This window comes from Anser anser (genome assembly GCF_964211835.1).
Source record: "Anser anser genome assembly, chromosome: 11".
Classification (NCBI taxonomy): Eukaryota; Metazoa; Chordata; class Aves; order Anseriformes; family Anatidae; genus Anser; species Anser anser.
In genome coordinates this window covers 13310596-13326460 of record NC_139732.1, presented here as the reverse complement: position 1 = coordinate 13326460, position 15865 = coordinate 13310596, and the positions used below count along the sequence as shown (strand labels likewise).

At 39.3% G+C, this 15865-nt stretch overlaps 1 protein-coding gene and 1 long non-coding RNA gene across 2 annotated transcripts in view; one reads left to right on the top strand and one right to left on the bottom strand.

Moving 5' to 3' along the window:
• The window catches only part of RHPN2 (rhophilin Rho GTPase binding protein 2), a 28731-nt gene that overhangs the window by 707 nt on the left and 12159 nt on the right, over positions 1 to 15865 (top strand). Inside the window, exons 2-4 of the mRNA XM_083794713.1 lie at positions 9011 to 9126; positions 10696 to 10824; positions 13784 to 13859. Of these exons, the coding sequence (XP_083650839.1) occupies positions 9011 to 9126; positions 10696 to 10824; positions 13784 to 13859 (321 nt within the window). The remainder of the gene's footprint in view (positions 1 to 9010; positions 9127 to 10695; positions 10825 to 13783; positions 13860 to 15865) is intronic.
• Positions 23 to 9004, bottom strand: LOC310879857. Its single transcript, XR_014571184.1, has 2 exons — positions 2899 to 9004; positions 23 to 2750 (listed from the first exon to the last, which is right to left on the bottom strand). It is a non-coding gene; the product is annotated as an uncharacterized lncRNA (long non-coding RNA).

Sequence of the window (15865 nt, the reverse complement as noted above, 5' to 3'; positions counted from 1 at the left end):
AACTGCTTATTCTGTGGGGAAAACAAAACGTAAATGCCGCGCTCCTCTACACACAGACATCCAACCCTGCGCTACGCTGCAGCTGCCGTCTGGATTACACCCCAGGGAGGCACATTTGCTTTGTTCTGCTGCCTCCTTCACAAAACGTTTGGCTTTTGCTCCCAGTAGTCCCTGTATTCATAAGCCTGCAAAGCTTAAGCAAACAGTATTGCCCTTTAGCAGAGGGACTGCTTGCAGATGAAGAGGGCGAAGTTTTACTTGTGCCTGCCATGCTGTGAGGAATCAGTGCTGCCACATAAACAGCTAGGCAGACTGAAGCGAAACTTTGACCAAATCTTGTCTGGTTTCTTCACTTGAGTAATCCTACTATAATATATGGTGAGTAATCACTTAGTAGTCCACAGCAGGAAATCATGAAGTGTGGCAAAGTTGTAATTATTTAGAGTTTTCACAGCTGTACTTTCTAGAGTACTGGATGCTTGCGGGCTGCCTTGGTAGTAGGCATGTTAATAGAACTTGACAAGTTTTTGCTGAAGTTAGTCAAGTTTTTGTTAAGTTAGATACAAATTGTCTTTCCCACTTGTTCTTACTGGTGGGGACAGGCTGCAGTTTAACAGTCACGCTGTGCTTTGTAAGTCATGAGAGGAATATACCTGCTGCACTCAGACTGGCTGGAGGGCTGGGTCCTTCTTGATGACGTTATTGTACACTAGGGATAAGTTCACTGAAACAGCATTAGGGCTGTGTAAACTCCATATGCTGAAAAGGTATGAGGTTTTTCTAATATAAAAATACTGTATCCAAGATCAATTTTATATCTGTTTATGAACATCTTTTCCACTTCTAGATCACTTGTCTTAAACCACTATAAAATGGATATGAAACTGATGTTAAACAAATCTGGCTGAGACAGAGTTGCAGTAGCACACTTCACTGTTCACTCAGGAGATCTTTGAAAGGCTCATCTAGCTCCTACGTACCTTTAATACAGTTGCAAACTTCAGATCAAGCTAGATGCTCAAAGCCTTCTATCCCTAAAAGTTAAATGTAAACGGAAAACCAGTATTCCTTGTTATACATTAGTTGAATGGTCTCAAAGATCAGAGCTTTCATTCCGATTAAGTAGTTCCAGAAGAAGGCAAACAAATTTTTAAAGAGAAAAAAGCCTTCTGGAATCTTGTACAAATTTAGGGTGTTATCCAAGGAGTTACTTTGATAGAATTGCTCTTTAGACCTTACGTGTTCATTTGAATGGTATGCTAGATGATTTCATGTAACAAACTGATTGAACTGGTCATGTGTGTCCGTGGGTTTCTCCCCCACCTCTCAAGAGCTCCTTCACATTGTTTTCCCTTCCCTTTTTAAAATCACACTACTTAGTTTCCCTGAAAGAACACCAGATTCATTGGTGCAGAATCACACTGGTTTCCAAGGCTATTGCTTGTGTTTTGAGATTGAAAGATGCTTATTTAATTGATCTTTGTTCTATAAACTGTGGAGCAAGGTGAAAACGCTTGCTTTTGTATCAGTCCTGCTCACAGAAGAGCTTCCAAATATTCTTTATGCAGTGTGGTTGTCTTCTATACTCTGCAAGATTATATGCAATGCAATTTTAACATCGAGAAATCTGAGTGAGTAGTTCGTATAATATTAATTTGTTGTAGACTCCGATATTTTCTTGTGATAAATGAATTGATGTGGGAAGTATGCTCAAAGTTTATACAGTACCCTTTTGTAGTCTTGAATACAACATACCAGAAAATGACGCTCAGTATACCCAAGATGCAATATGTAAAAGAACTATTTCCTTAATTCTTGTTTAGCTTTTTTCTATAGGGAGGAGGCCATGTAAAACTATGACTGGCTCTGTGTAAAGGGCAATGAGCAGAAATGGGGCAACAGAAATACAGTCCTCCTTCCTGCTTTCGTTCCTGTTGCCACACTAGAAAGTTAGTCTTGCTGTGACTCTGCCAGGTTCATCTCAGATATGACGGTGGCAGCTTCTCCTGGCCACTCCCTGCGCCATCCCTCAGGCTTCCTTTTACTGTTCTCCTGCAGTGACCTTTCTCCTCCTCTTACCCCATATTTGTGTCCTTTCTCTCCATGGCAAAGGCCCCTCATCTTTCTATATGCAAATTGCAGTTTCCTTTTCTTCCTGAAGACTTCCCCACTTTTTTTTTTTAATAATAGATCCCCTGTATGGTTGCACACCTAGTTCTCTTAAAACTAGGTATAACAGAACTCTGTCAATATTGCCCCTATTCCCTTCCTCTTATAACTCTCCTCAGAAAAAGATGTTTCTACAACTGTTTGATTAGTTGATTAGTGAGGGATTTTAGGTTTAAACAAACAAACAAAAAAAAAAACAATCCTTGCTGATATCCTGGAGAGGATATGGCAAGGTGGTAGAGGAACCCTACTAGGGCTTTCCATCAGAGAGGAACTGGAGCTTCTTGCTTTCTGGGAAGATAATGCCCCAGGAAGCTGGTCCTGCTACTGTCTTGTTTATCTCTGCCATCACATGTTGAGAGTGTAATTCATTTTACTCCATGGTACAATACCAGGGCAAACTGTACTCATAGTTCTGGGTGGTGCAAGTGCTCCTAGATGGCCAGCTTTGTGCCTCGATCTCCTCCGTGCAGAGTTCTACATTCTTTCACTGGTTTTGGCTGTGGCCCTGTGAATCGAGCATGGTTTTGCCAGTCCTCCATCCAAGTCCACTCCCAGTCTTTCTTCCCATGAAAGAATCTCTGGCCAGTAGAAAAGAGTGACAAAACTAATGATAAGAACAAAGAACAGCTTGTTTTAAAAGTAGAGCAAGGCATTCACATGGGAAGGATTTTTCAACAGACCAATAGTAATTAAAGCAGGTCTATCCTCGTGTGTTGTTTTGCTTACCTGAGATGCTTCTTCTACCTCTGGGAAGTCAGTCTTTAAGCTTTTCGTAGCTCTGTGAATTGGTTGGCCACTCAGACCTCTTCCTATTTTTTTTTTAAGTTACTCTTGAGTTCTCATGGGAAAGACAACTGTTTTCCAGGCTGGTGTCCACTCCTCTCCCATCATTACATCACCCCACTAAACCAGTATGTTATCACAAAGTAATCCAAAGAACAGGTCAATATACAGAACACAGGATGGTTGTGAAGCTGTGTTCACCCAGCCAGAGGATCCAACACTTGCATGGTGATGTTAGTAGGGTTTTACCAGCTCTGGGACTTTCCTTGTTGGTTCGGAGCAGAGGAAGGAGGAGATTTCTAGCAAGTTCTTTCTAATACATCTTTGCCACCTTGGTTTATTGCTTTATAACTCCTTATGCAGATTGTAACTTTTCAAGTTTCCTAATCAGGAAGCTGCAATAGATAAGAAAAAGCCTTAGTTAATTTTTCAAGCTTATGCTTTCTGTAGGTCTCCAGATATCTGCTGGTACAGCACAAAGCATCCCTTCTTCAGTATGGTTGTTTTGGATAGCAGTACGTTGTGTCGCACACAGGCAGAGCAGCTGGACAGCTAGCTTAATAAATCTTTAGATGCTGGTCAGGTGAGCGAAGATGCTTGTTTTCTTCAACCTTTCTGAAGGCTTTGGCTTGGTCTGTGAGACTAGAAAATTGCCATCTAGACCAAACTGGTGATTCAGAAAGAAAGACAGTACATATTAGTCCTGCCTGCCAGGGGAAAGGTCTAAAAACAGAACACAGGCAGTTCTGTAAATAAAGCACCAGGCTGAAAATGATGATAGGTATGGTAACCTGCTCGTGAGTCAGCACTTCCCTGATTAATCCTCGCTCCTTCCACTCCTTAGCTTTTGGGCTTTCTTCTGTAGGGTTTCCCCCTGCCCCGCTGTGCTTAATGGATCAGTTTACCAACCTGCTGCACCTGTGCTTCCACTGGGCTGGAAGTCTTTAGTCATTAGTAGCCAGGCAACCATTAACATTAGCATTGACACAGGAATATTTATTTGCCTGTTTGTTCTCTTTCTACGTGTCTAGCAGGGACAGAAACAATGTTGTGATGATTCATGCTCCACTTCATGCCATGCCCTGTCCGCTCCTTATATACAAATTCAAGAAACCTAAAACTGAAAGTAGACCTGCATGTGAGATAAGGAATCCTCTGAAACTTGGGTCATCAGGGGACAGACTTCTCTGACACGATACTGATTTTTTCCTGTCGATTAGTGAGTGGTGCAACAAGATACTGTTGTATCGAAAATATGTATTTGGAACTTAATACAAAGATTAATTCTGGAAGTTTACATTAATATTTTGGCCAGGTACTTAGATCTGTAAAATAATTGCTTAAGGTACAGGCTCTGGAAGACCAGATCTTCCTCACCCCTCTCCCCCTTATTTTAATCACAGATAAAAACACCTACTATTGAAAGATTTGCAGTATATGGCTAAAACTTCAACAATGAACCAACAGAAATATGCAAAGAGCAACTTTAATTGTAGAACATAGGATCACTTCTAAATTATTATGTATATTTCCTGAAGTCCCACTAGAAATACTAGTGTGAATTTATTTACCATAAATTCTATTGCAGCCAAGGAATTTACCTCCGTAAGTTAAGTCACATACGCATTTAAATATCTGGAGGCTATGGCCATTTGCATACTCTACAGGGCTTTACAAGCAGCACAGGTTGCACTGGCTGGAAAGGAATGTTTTATTTGAAGGAAGAAGGCACACCCAGTTTCAACTCTGTGTCACCTTCAGACAGTATGCGGCTCATCTTAAAAGTTCAAACCACTGCTTCACAAGTCATACTTATGCTAACTTCAGATGCTTCCTGTGATTGCTCATTGTTAGGCAAACAGTCATGATTTTTGTTTGCATCACAACTGGATTTCTGACCTTATGCTTCTATTTTGGAGAAATAACTCCTAGGCATTCAAGTTTAATACAGGTATTTCTTTATTTGGGACCTGTGTTTTTGACAGCTGTTTTCTTTCCGTGAAAGTTTCCTTCCGTCACTCCTAACCTCAGATAAACACAAAGATACTGCTTGTACCCCGTAGACTGGGGGTCTGAAGGCTCTGTCGGGTGGGAGGTGAGCACTGGTTCCTTGCACAGAGGCAAGATGTTGTCCATTGACAGCTAACCGGGAGTACTTGACTGCAGGTTTGCCAGGCTACCCTTTCTGGTTCTGTGTAATCTGTAGAATAAAATCTCCCCCAAATCCCATGTGAGCCCTGAACAGTCCATCAGCTGCTTTCTAGCTCTGCATGAACTCCTGCTGTTAAGCAGGCTGTGCCTGGTCTGAGAGACAGCAAGTCGCACCGAGATCCCACAGGCATTCATAATGCAGCAGTTTGCCAAATAAGCACGTGTGGGACAATGTTTACAGGATTAAAAATAAAAACCAGTGGGATATCCAACCACCTAAGCTCAGGCATTAATTCTAACAACAGATGAGCAGGAATCCTATTAGAATCTGTCATCACACTCCATTAATTAGTCAGATGATTGCTATGAAACGTGGGCCCTGAATAGGCCAGCCTTCATCAGGAGATGCATGCATGTTTGTTTGTTTAATATCAGTGTCTGTTTCTTCTGAGAATTTATCTAACTAGGTACATAAATAACAACTGTTAAGGATCTGTAACTGTTGGTGTATGGGTCTTGTTTCTGAAAAGGAGGTATTAAAAACATACCGGATTCCTGATTCTTCAGTTCAACCAAGCAGGAAGAAACAAAAGTAGCTAGCAAATTGAACTTCAGGTTTTTACGAGCTTCTAGTTTTTCAGGAGCTAAGAACAATAATATTTAGACACTTCAAATACTTTGTGAAATGTAGCTATACTTCAAGGGTGGGGAAAGGTTTTAAAGCTGATAGCTTAGTTCACGATTTGAAATGTCTTTACAGGAAAGCTATTTAACTTACTCTTTTTTCAAAAACATACAATGAAAGCTTAAATCATACTCTATTATTGGTAACTTTCGCATCTTCATTAGCAATAAAAATTCTTTGTTGTTATTGAATGAATCACTTACAGATGGTATATAATAAGGGTAAAATCCAGTTCACTCTCCATGTTGTCTCAACTCTGCAAATAAACAGTAATTAAATGAACCATCTAGCATCCTGTTGACAAGATGTGAAACAGTAGGTGTGGAAAATGCAGGGAAGGTTGTCTGTCAGTTGTTCTAATGTACATCAGCATTCTTGGTGTTGTGCAAACGTGAGCCAGCTGCAAACGCTGGCTGGGAAAGGGACCTTGTACGTGGAGGAAAACAAAAATCTGTCTCCGAAACAACACCTAAGTGCATAGAGTTTGTGCTTCACACAAGGGGAAATCTTCTCCAGATTGTCTTATTTGCCGTAATGTTACTTGCAGATGTTGGTTATTTTCACTGTTCTCTATGCAGGCTTCTACCCATCAGTTTTTTGGCAGCCTGATAACAATAGAGTTTAAGCCTGGACATGAACACAAACTAGCAGTGTCCCCATACTGTGTGCAGGAGAACTAAAAAGCACAGTTTTCCAAAAGGTAAAATACGAGTTCCTTATTGGCCTTGAGGTGGATGGGAGGTATATGCTTGAAGCCGGTAAGCCTATCCTGAAAACGGACTCCTCTGTCCCCGTGAAGCCTTTCATCGGGGAGACAAAAGTGCAGCACTTACAAGCCCACTGGGGTTGATATGGATACCTCAGTTTGTTAGTGCCTTCTCCTCTTAGTCCCCAGGGGATGTTTTTTACATTAAGGCTTCACACGGAGATTAGTAGCTGGCCCCAAAACGAAGGGAAACATCTCTGCCACTTTTGTTCTTTGCACAGAGTTTCAGGTCATTGCAGTTTTGCACTCATTGTTCAACTGGAGTCTGTTTAACTTCTGGGCTGGACCTTGATCAAATGTCCATGGAAATAAACAAAACACTTCTGCTGAGCTTTGTGGGCTTGCGAATCAGGCAGTTAGTCTTCCTGAAAAAGTTTCCAGAAATAGAGTTGTGAAGCAGTATTTGAATGACGTCAGGAAACTTGTTTGGCATACAGAAAGGTAGGGAGGTGTGGATAGAAGCTGTGGCTCTATAGAGAAAATGAAGACAAGGGTAGCGTGATGATACATTTAGGAAGGATGCTTGGACTAAGCAGTTCGGGCAAGAAGCTGAAAGAAAACATCACGACCTACATAGGTGTTTAAAGATGAGAGGCCCAAGAATCAAGTATTAAAGCTGAATACAGGAAGCAAGATGAAATCATTGGCAAGGCTGAAAAATGGCGTGGATAGAATGGAAGGGGAGAAGACTTTGGACACCAGTACTGGAGAAACTTCATACAATACAGAGTGAAGAAAAAGCAAAGCAGGAAGAACAGCAGCAGCCCAGAAGAAGTTACAGGCTAACAGCAGAAAGCAATTTGTAGATACAAGACCATGTTGTACCTTTAAGTATGCCTTGCTTTTGTCTCTGAGTATAAACGTGTATGAAAGAGCATAAAGTATTCTGTAGTTAAGATTCCTTTTAATCATAAATGAACAAGTTTGCTACACCTGCATGTACTCTCCAGTAAAAAGTTCATCTTCTTTGTATTCTGTTTGCCACCAATGCATTCTCCACAAAGAGAGTATAGAGAGCACATCCAAGTTTTGGGCCTCTGCTGTAATTGGTCCTTCATTGTAGAAACACTTCTGCGATGAGAGTAATTTAATGTGACATATTTTTTCAAGTTATCTGGCAAACGATGCTTCGGAAGATGCTTACATGAGCTTCCTGTCATTTTACCTATTTATTAACATACTTGTAAAACTAGGGGTTTAAAATTAACGATATTAGGCTATGGGCTTTCTCAGATAAATGTGTAATCTGGATTGATCAGCTCATTGCTCAATTGCCAGGTCAATTTGCCTTCACTTGCCAACCCAAATAAAGACTTGTTGATTAGAACTTCATGTTCTATTTAAATACTTGCTTTTGATGTACTGGTAGATCATTGCCTGACCACTCATAATTAAAGCTTGCTGAGAAACTTTTAAATACTGTTAGGTCACAACCACATTCTTCTAGTCAACACCTGAGAGGGAGGTCCAAAACTGTGCCTAATCTATTGGCTGGGGTACTTGTGGGAAAACTTGAGTTGGACAGAGCTGAGCCTATTCTGTGCGTAGTGCGTGATCCAGCAGGACCCAGCTAAACTTCTTGACACCCAGCAAGGCCACACAAAAGGGCATACTTTATTTAAGGGTAAACCTTAAGAAAGAGTGATCTTAACTTGCTTCAGAATTGGTAGTTAAGGCTGTAGGGATGTGCTGGTTGGCTGTAATGAGTATTAATGTTCAAAGACAGAAGCATTTTTAAAAGAAGGGGGGAAGCAGAGGCAAAGAGGAAAAACAAAAACAAAAAAACGACAACAGTGGAACTGAAACTTCTGTTTTAAAAAAAAAGGTCTTAAGATTGCGTTCCTCTCAAACAAAGTCAGAAAAACATGCAGTCCTATTCATCTGTAATAGTTTTATCACTGCTTGCTGGAATATGAATGTTTGAGCATCAGAAGGAACAAGAGCAGAGATTCTTAGAAAAGTTCTTAAATCTGTGGTGCTACATATCCTGCTTCCTGATAGAATTGTATTTCAAGGCTTTATCTCCTGGTATGAAACTCAGATACTTCACAAAGGTTAAGAGGAGCATTACTAAGATTTATTGCCTCATCAGATACTGTTTTTTTTTATGAAATGTAGAAATTTAATAGCACTTTGTCAAATTCAGTTGTAATTGGACAATAGCTTCAGAAGATTTTTAGGGGAGAACAGACTGGCTCAAAGATGTGCATAAGCCTTAAACCAGGTATTTTCAGCATGTATTTTAGTGTCAAATGCTTTGGTCATGATGTCTCTTTTGGTTTTTAATAAGATTGAGAAAAGAAATACTGTCAAAACAATCATTTGTTACCGATGTTAATGTAGGTAACTGGTATTCATACAGAACCCATGCCATTAAAGTTCTTTCAAATACAGTGTTACTCATTTTTCAGAATCCTGTAACAACAACAAAACTCCTGTTTCCTTAATTCCAGGGATGTAATCCTCTTGCTGAGACTGGTCGAAGCAAACTACAAAATCAAAGAGCTGTCTTAAACCAACAGATCTTGAGAGCAGTAAGAATGAGAGCTGGTGCTGAAAATCTTTTACGGTATGTGCCATCGCTTCCTAGTTCTCTGGCCTAAGCAGCAAAATGATTTTTTTTTAAATTATTTTTTATTTATTTCTTGGTGAGTACAGAGGGGAGATGAATGGCTGCTGGATGCTTTGTGAATATTCCTGCGCTAACTCTGGGTTACTACCTGCTATAAAGTGTGCTTTCAAAGCTGCTGTGTTGCAGCAGACGGGCTGAATGTTAGACTTACTGTAACTATCTATCTTGCTCTATTTGGTCAACTTTATTGCTAGTAATAATGGCAAGTGAACCTTGTTGAGAGCAATATAGCCATATTAGAGATGTTTACCTGGACAGAATATTGGGGTTTCTGGGTAAGATACTAGAATCCCTTCCGTGGATGATGGTAAGCTAGCCCAAACATTGAGCCTCAGTAACATCATAATTAAATTGCAGCTATCATCAAAGCTTGACCGTTTATCTATGCAGTGCTCAAGATTCAGTCAATTCTGTATTTACATCCAGTGTGCGTTACGCAGGCAGCAGATTTTAACACTGCTTAATCTAAGCAATCTCAGGAATCCAGTAAAGTTCACTCACAGATAATGTATATTTAAAATATGAAGTACAAGCTTAGAATTGTAGCCTTGGGATACACAGTTCTTCACCCAGATGCTCAGGAAAACTGGAGGATGTGCCCAGTAGAGCCAGATGTATGAGAAGGTTGTTCATAAATATTTATGGAGGTTAATTTTAACTTAAAGATAAACACAAAATGCTGCAAATTAGACAACAAAAAACTTGCTTTTTATCTCAAACTCACATCTGTGTTTATTGGTAATAGTTTAAGTCTCTTGTAAACAGTAATACTGTATGGAGAATCAGGTTAGAAATAGGCGTATAATGTCCTGAAATATGCAAATAGCAAATCACGCAGAAATGCTATGGGGCCTGTATTAATATCTGCAGTGCTAGCAGTTCAAGAAGTTATAATGTAAATATATAGATGGTAGAGGAAACAAACAAAAAAATCCAATTTGCTTCAGAAAAAAAAAATTGAATTATAGAGAAAATCATATTGTATTACAAAGAAATCTTTCTACGTGTATACTTGGTTGTAAAACATTCCGTAATAACTGTTTTATGGGAAACTTGTTTTCTTTTATTGTTAAGATCAGAAGTCTCAGCAGATCATTACTTAGTTAAACAAAGTGGGAAAGTCTCTTTTGAAAAAATATTTCCGGATTCTCCTCCCCACACTAATATCTTCTAGGAAGAGACTGCATAATCCTAAAAAGGGATAGTGATTCTGTTTAAGATGTTTTATTGTTGCTGATTAATGTATCTGAAAATGAAATTGAGCCTTAATCTCACAAAAAAATAGCACATGACAAACCTTCTAGGTGTCTGCATGCTGTTATCTGGAAACTATCATCCTCTCTTGACAGTAAAGCTAATAAATTTTGAAACATGAGGTCTTGTATCATCTCTTAAGGGGATAAAAAAAAATCTTAAAAATGCTGAGAATGCTAGCAAGGGGGTCAGCAAAGCTTTCGTACAAAATCTGTTTCTCAGAAATAAAAAAATTACTTCTTCTTTCTGCAGGGCTACCACCAACAACAAAGTACGAGAACAGGTACTACTGGAACTAAGTTTTGTAAACTCGGACCTGCAGATCTTAAAGGAGGAATTAGAAGGACTTAACATCTCAGTAGAAGTTTATCAAAATACAGAGTAAGTTTAAAGCTAAGTTACTCAATTATTAACAGATCTTCTGTTTGCCAGTGGAAATAAAACTGTTTCTAGATTATTGTGAATGCTGGACAATAATTACCTGAAAGAACAGAGAACTCGATAGGAAGAGAACATACTTGATGGTAGATTTGTTGACTAAGGGCTAGTCTGCATATTTATCTTTCACTTGGGAAAGGTATGTGCCACTAATCCTTAGATACGGAGTTCCTACATGGAGGAGAATATTGTAAGAATTGAAAGGTCTTGGGGCATTATGGGGAAACGCATGACGCCTAGTAGAATTTGCAGTACTAGGATGGCCAACTGGTTCACAGCGTTCTGGAGTGAGCAAACCTAGTGCACGTACCTGTTCTCAAAGGCATACAACAGTCCCCTCTTTAGCTAGTAGAGGATAAAGGGACGACACTGCTTAGGAGATCAAAGCAGACTTGAGGTAATCCTTAAAGTGTGCATTTCAGTGATAGAAAGATAAAAAGTAGAGAACTAAAACAGAAATGTGTAATAGATGAAGTTGGAATTGCTCCAAGATGTTATTTCAACTTTAAAAAGCACACTAAACTTCAAATTGCATTGGGCTTCCCAAATATAAAACTTTGAAGTTAAGGTTTATTCATTGTCTGAATACTGCAAAGATTTCTCTATCGGTTAGATGTTTTGCTTCTAAAACTGAACTTCTCATATTTGATTAACATTAGCAGCTCAAGATGCAAACTAAAGTGCTTCATGGGAGGGGGTATAATTTTGGATCCTTCTTAGCACTGTTTTTGGTAAGGTTTTAACTTCCGGGTAGACTGCAAGGAAGCCTGAATGTACAGGGACTAAGCACGTTGACAGTGGGGTACGTTTCCAATATATGCTGTCCCAATGCAAAATATCTACGTTTTATTTTTTTTCTTGGAAGAAACTTGTGCCAAAGTTCCTACCACGACAATTCTCTATACGATGAGATAATTCTTTTTTTTTTGTTGTTCAAAATCTTACCAGTCTTCATAGATGGATGTGAGCACAGAGAGCAGCAATGAAAGATATGGCTATGCTAATAAGAGTGAGACTCCAGCAATACCAGTCCTCCTTCTAGTTAAAGAATATTTGAAGTATCTGGATTCTCAGTGAAGGGTGAGCAGTAGGTCAGGCCCCAAGGCAGGCAGAAGCCTTGTGGCTGGGCAATAGTATGCTTTTTCTTCTCTCCTGATCCCTTCCCATTCTGAGTTTTGCGTTTCTGCCACTGTGATGCTGTTCATTCAATGCTCTAGATGCCATCCACTAAAATAACCCACTCCCTCTGTAACTGCTCTTCAGCCTTTAATAGCAAATAGCCATTAATAGCTACTATCTGAATCAGTTGTGTGTACAGTCCTCAACATGAGGTCACACCCACATCACTAGGTTACAGTGTATTGTATTGCACTGCACTGGTCTGAAGGGTTGGTCTTCCCGTTTATTGCACACAGCTCGGCTGCATTGAGCAGCATGACGCCACTTCTGCTCCGACCTGGAAATGTAGGACCGCCTCCCTAACTGTCCAATACCTCCATGATGTAATCTGTGCTGATTCCATGGGTGTGGGGCCCCTAGGAAACTTGAAAAATAGAAATGCCTCTGCGTAACAAATGCCGGTGTCTACAGGAACTGTGGGCAGCATTAGAATTTATTAAATCAGTAAGGCAGGATTTTGCTTGCATGTGTCTCACTTCCTTCTGAGGGAAAAAATCTGGATACAAAGTGATGTAAAAGGGTTGTGGTTTCTTCCAAAAGCCTCATCAGGAATAAAATAGTTTTCACTGCCTGCAGTGGTGTTTTTGCTCTGTACCCTGGAAGCCCCTTCCAAGCTAGCAGAGCCACTTTCTGGATCAAGCAAACTAGTTTTAGCACTCTTCCACTGCTAAGGAAGCTGCATTGCTACTCCTACCTTCCCCAGATAGAATTTTCTCCACTGAGAAAGTGATTTTGCTGGTTTTGCTGATAAGACCATAGATGAATCACACCCGTGCCATTTTGTAGCTGGTAGCGATATACTCTGAATAATGACTATGCAGTGAATCAGCTTGCAGGAGAATGGAAAATATCAGATAAAACTCATAATTGCCAGATACTAATCCATTAAACCTACTAAGCAAACTAGGCACCTGGAAGCAATCCTGATCTCACTCTGATCTCACTTTTTTATAATTGGGTAATATAGAGGAAGAGCAATATAAGTAGCTTTCATACTGAAGGATAAATAGTAGTAGTTTTTCGCTTTTAAATTAAATGATAAGAGTCCCATTACCTAGTGTTGTTTACTAGTGTGATGTGGGTTTAAGTCCATAATACAGACGCGTATTCTCTTGAGGATTAGATTATTTTTTATATCACAGTTCTCATCATTATTGCCCTTTGATGTTTTATGGTTTGAGTTGTATACAAGGCTAACACCTCGTGTTGTCTCAGTAGTTCTCAGACTTCCTAGTCTTAGACCTTTCACTGTTGGTACACTTTGGCCCCACTTTTCCCTGTTAGACACACATCACTTCTACATACAAAAACATTATTAGCATGTAAAATACTGATTATAATTATTGATAATTACCATAACTCCTACTGTGGCAGATGTCCTAGCAGTTGTGGAGCTGTTTCTTGTGCATATAACTTGTGCAGGTGTTTAAAGGTAGAGCTAAGCTTCAGTAAGCCAGCTTTTGAAAGTCTCGTTTTCTTTGGGGGGAAAAATAGTCTCAAATAAAAAAGGCACAGACGAATAGCTTTCCTCACTCTCATCTCTAGGGCTCCCAGGCTACTAAGCAGACTTTCTTGGAAAGGAAGGACGTGTTCTAAACTATGTATGTTTTACCTGAGCACCCATCAGCATACTAGTTTTCTGTCATCAAATGAAACAGAAGTAATTATTGACAGACAAACATAAAACTAAGATTTCTGAATTTTTTTTTAATCTTTTTCACAGAGAGACTTTCAGCATTCCCTTGGTACCTCTTGGCCTGAAGGAAACCAAAGAAGTAGACTTTACACTCCCCCTCAAGGTAAATTTCAGAGATACATTTCAGAATAAATACTTAACAGAATTTGCATTTCAAATATGTTTGAAGAAGTAGAAGTAATTTATGTACAAAATATTTTTTGTTATATTTGTCCTAGAACTGTGATCACAGTGTGTTTAAAAATTACCCAGTAATTACTTGGGTTGTTGCCCTGCTCTGTGCCTTAATTTACATTCCAGTGAAAAGAGAACTGGGCATGCTTTCTCCTGGTGTGCTTAGCGGAGATGAAGATTTTATTGTTTGTGCCGTGCTTCACGTTTACTAAACACTACATACTTGAAGTGAAGCAGATCTTCCTTGTTAAGAAGCTGTTATAGTTTAAACAATATGACAAATAATTTAGTATAATTTTATTCTCAGCCTGCAGTGGAACTATAGGATGGTTTGGTCCCTCTAGGGATATTTGGCTTATCTGTCCTCAGTTTTAGATTTGTTTTAGATTCTCCAAGGGACAAGCAATAGATAAAATATGCTGTACAGGAGCACTTGAACTGCATGTGATTCTGAGTAGGTTATGATTGTAGGAATAAAACGAAGAACAATTTCAAGGGTGCTTTGTGGAACCACTGGCTGGAGGCAAGGCATAGCTTAGTCCCTATGTATATGTGTATCTCCTGGTGCAGTTAGAAGAAATGGTGTCTCGTGTGTTTGAGAATGTTGTATGACTTAGTAAAAACCCGCCTTATTCAAGGTTAATAGGCTTGGAAGGCTTTAGCACTTTTTATAGCTATCACCTCTACAAATAAGATAGCCATTCTTATGGCTTATTACAAACTCTTATAATTACAAATAAGACTAAGCCATTCTATGAAAGCTGTGTATAAATAATACATGTCAAAGGAGGATTCTGCTTTTCACGGACACTTTTTCAGGTTGCCACTCTTCCACCAATTTCAGGTCCTCTGTAAAGGAACAGCTGACCACAGTTGAGTCCCTCTATGGCAGGGCAGGAGAGGTAGTTGACAGCACCACTCTATGGTTAAGAGCAATACCATTACGAATCTAAGGTATAGTTAGATTCAGAGCTTCACAAAGCCACGTTAGGCTGTACTTACTATCACTAGGTGTTTTATCTTGGGTGGAGTGGGAGGGGGAGGAGGGGTTTAAACTGAGAATAATCTTTGGGCTTTCAGGGGAAGCTACAAGTAACATTTGGAATTAGTTATGTAAAATGTTACTCAAATTGCAAAACAAACATAAAACTTCACTTTTCTTTGTGGATTTGGCAAGTTCGAAGATTGAATGTGATACCATTCCATTCAATATTAATTACTGAAATCAGTGTTCAGTATTTATTTATGACTGTTCCATTTAATATTTATTTCTACCCCCCATGTTACAGCTTCCTTGGCCTTCATGTCCATATTTTCCTCCTTATAATAGAGCCTGAAATAATGTATCTAAATAGGACAAGGAGACAGAAGATGTTATAAGAAATCCCACTTTGAAGGACAGTATAGTTAAATGAATTAAAATGAGCATAAATAAGAAAAGAATCAAAATTCCTTCTATAGTCTTTGGTTCCAATAATACTACTACTGATTACTACTCTTAAGTGTGAAAGGAAGTAGTAATAAAGATTTTACTAAGCACAACGGAGTGATACTCCAGTTTGTGCTAGCCAAGCTAGCTCAGTTGAAAAGCAGAGTTGCCGCATTATCACTACTTGTTTGTGGGCTAATATACCTCGCCACCTTCTCTACTTGGGGACTTTGTGTATTGTGCAATGTATTATTGAACCTCATAGCAAACTGTGGTTTATTATCATCATAGAAGTTGTCTCTGCTTTTACTTCTGTAGGGTAATCTTGATGGCCAGATTATGCTACCACTTATGCCATTGTGACTGTGTTAATTTCAGTGGAATTGCACTACTATAGCTGACAAGAATTTGGCAGCCTCTTTCTGTTAACAGGTGTTTATGGTCACTTGATTCCCTTGTTATTTTAGATAACAGGGTTCATTTGTCCCTTTCAAAACCATTAAGTG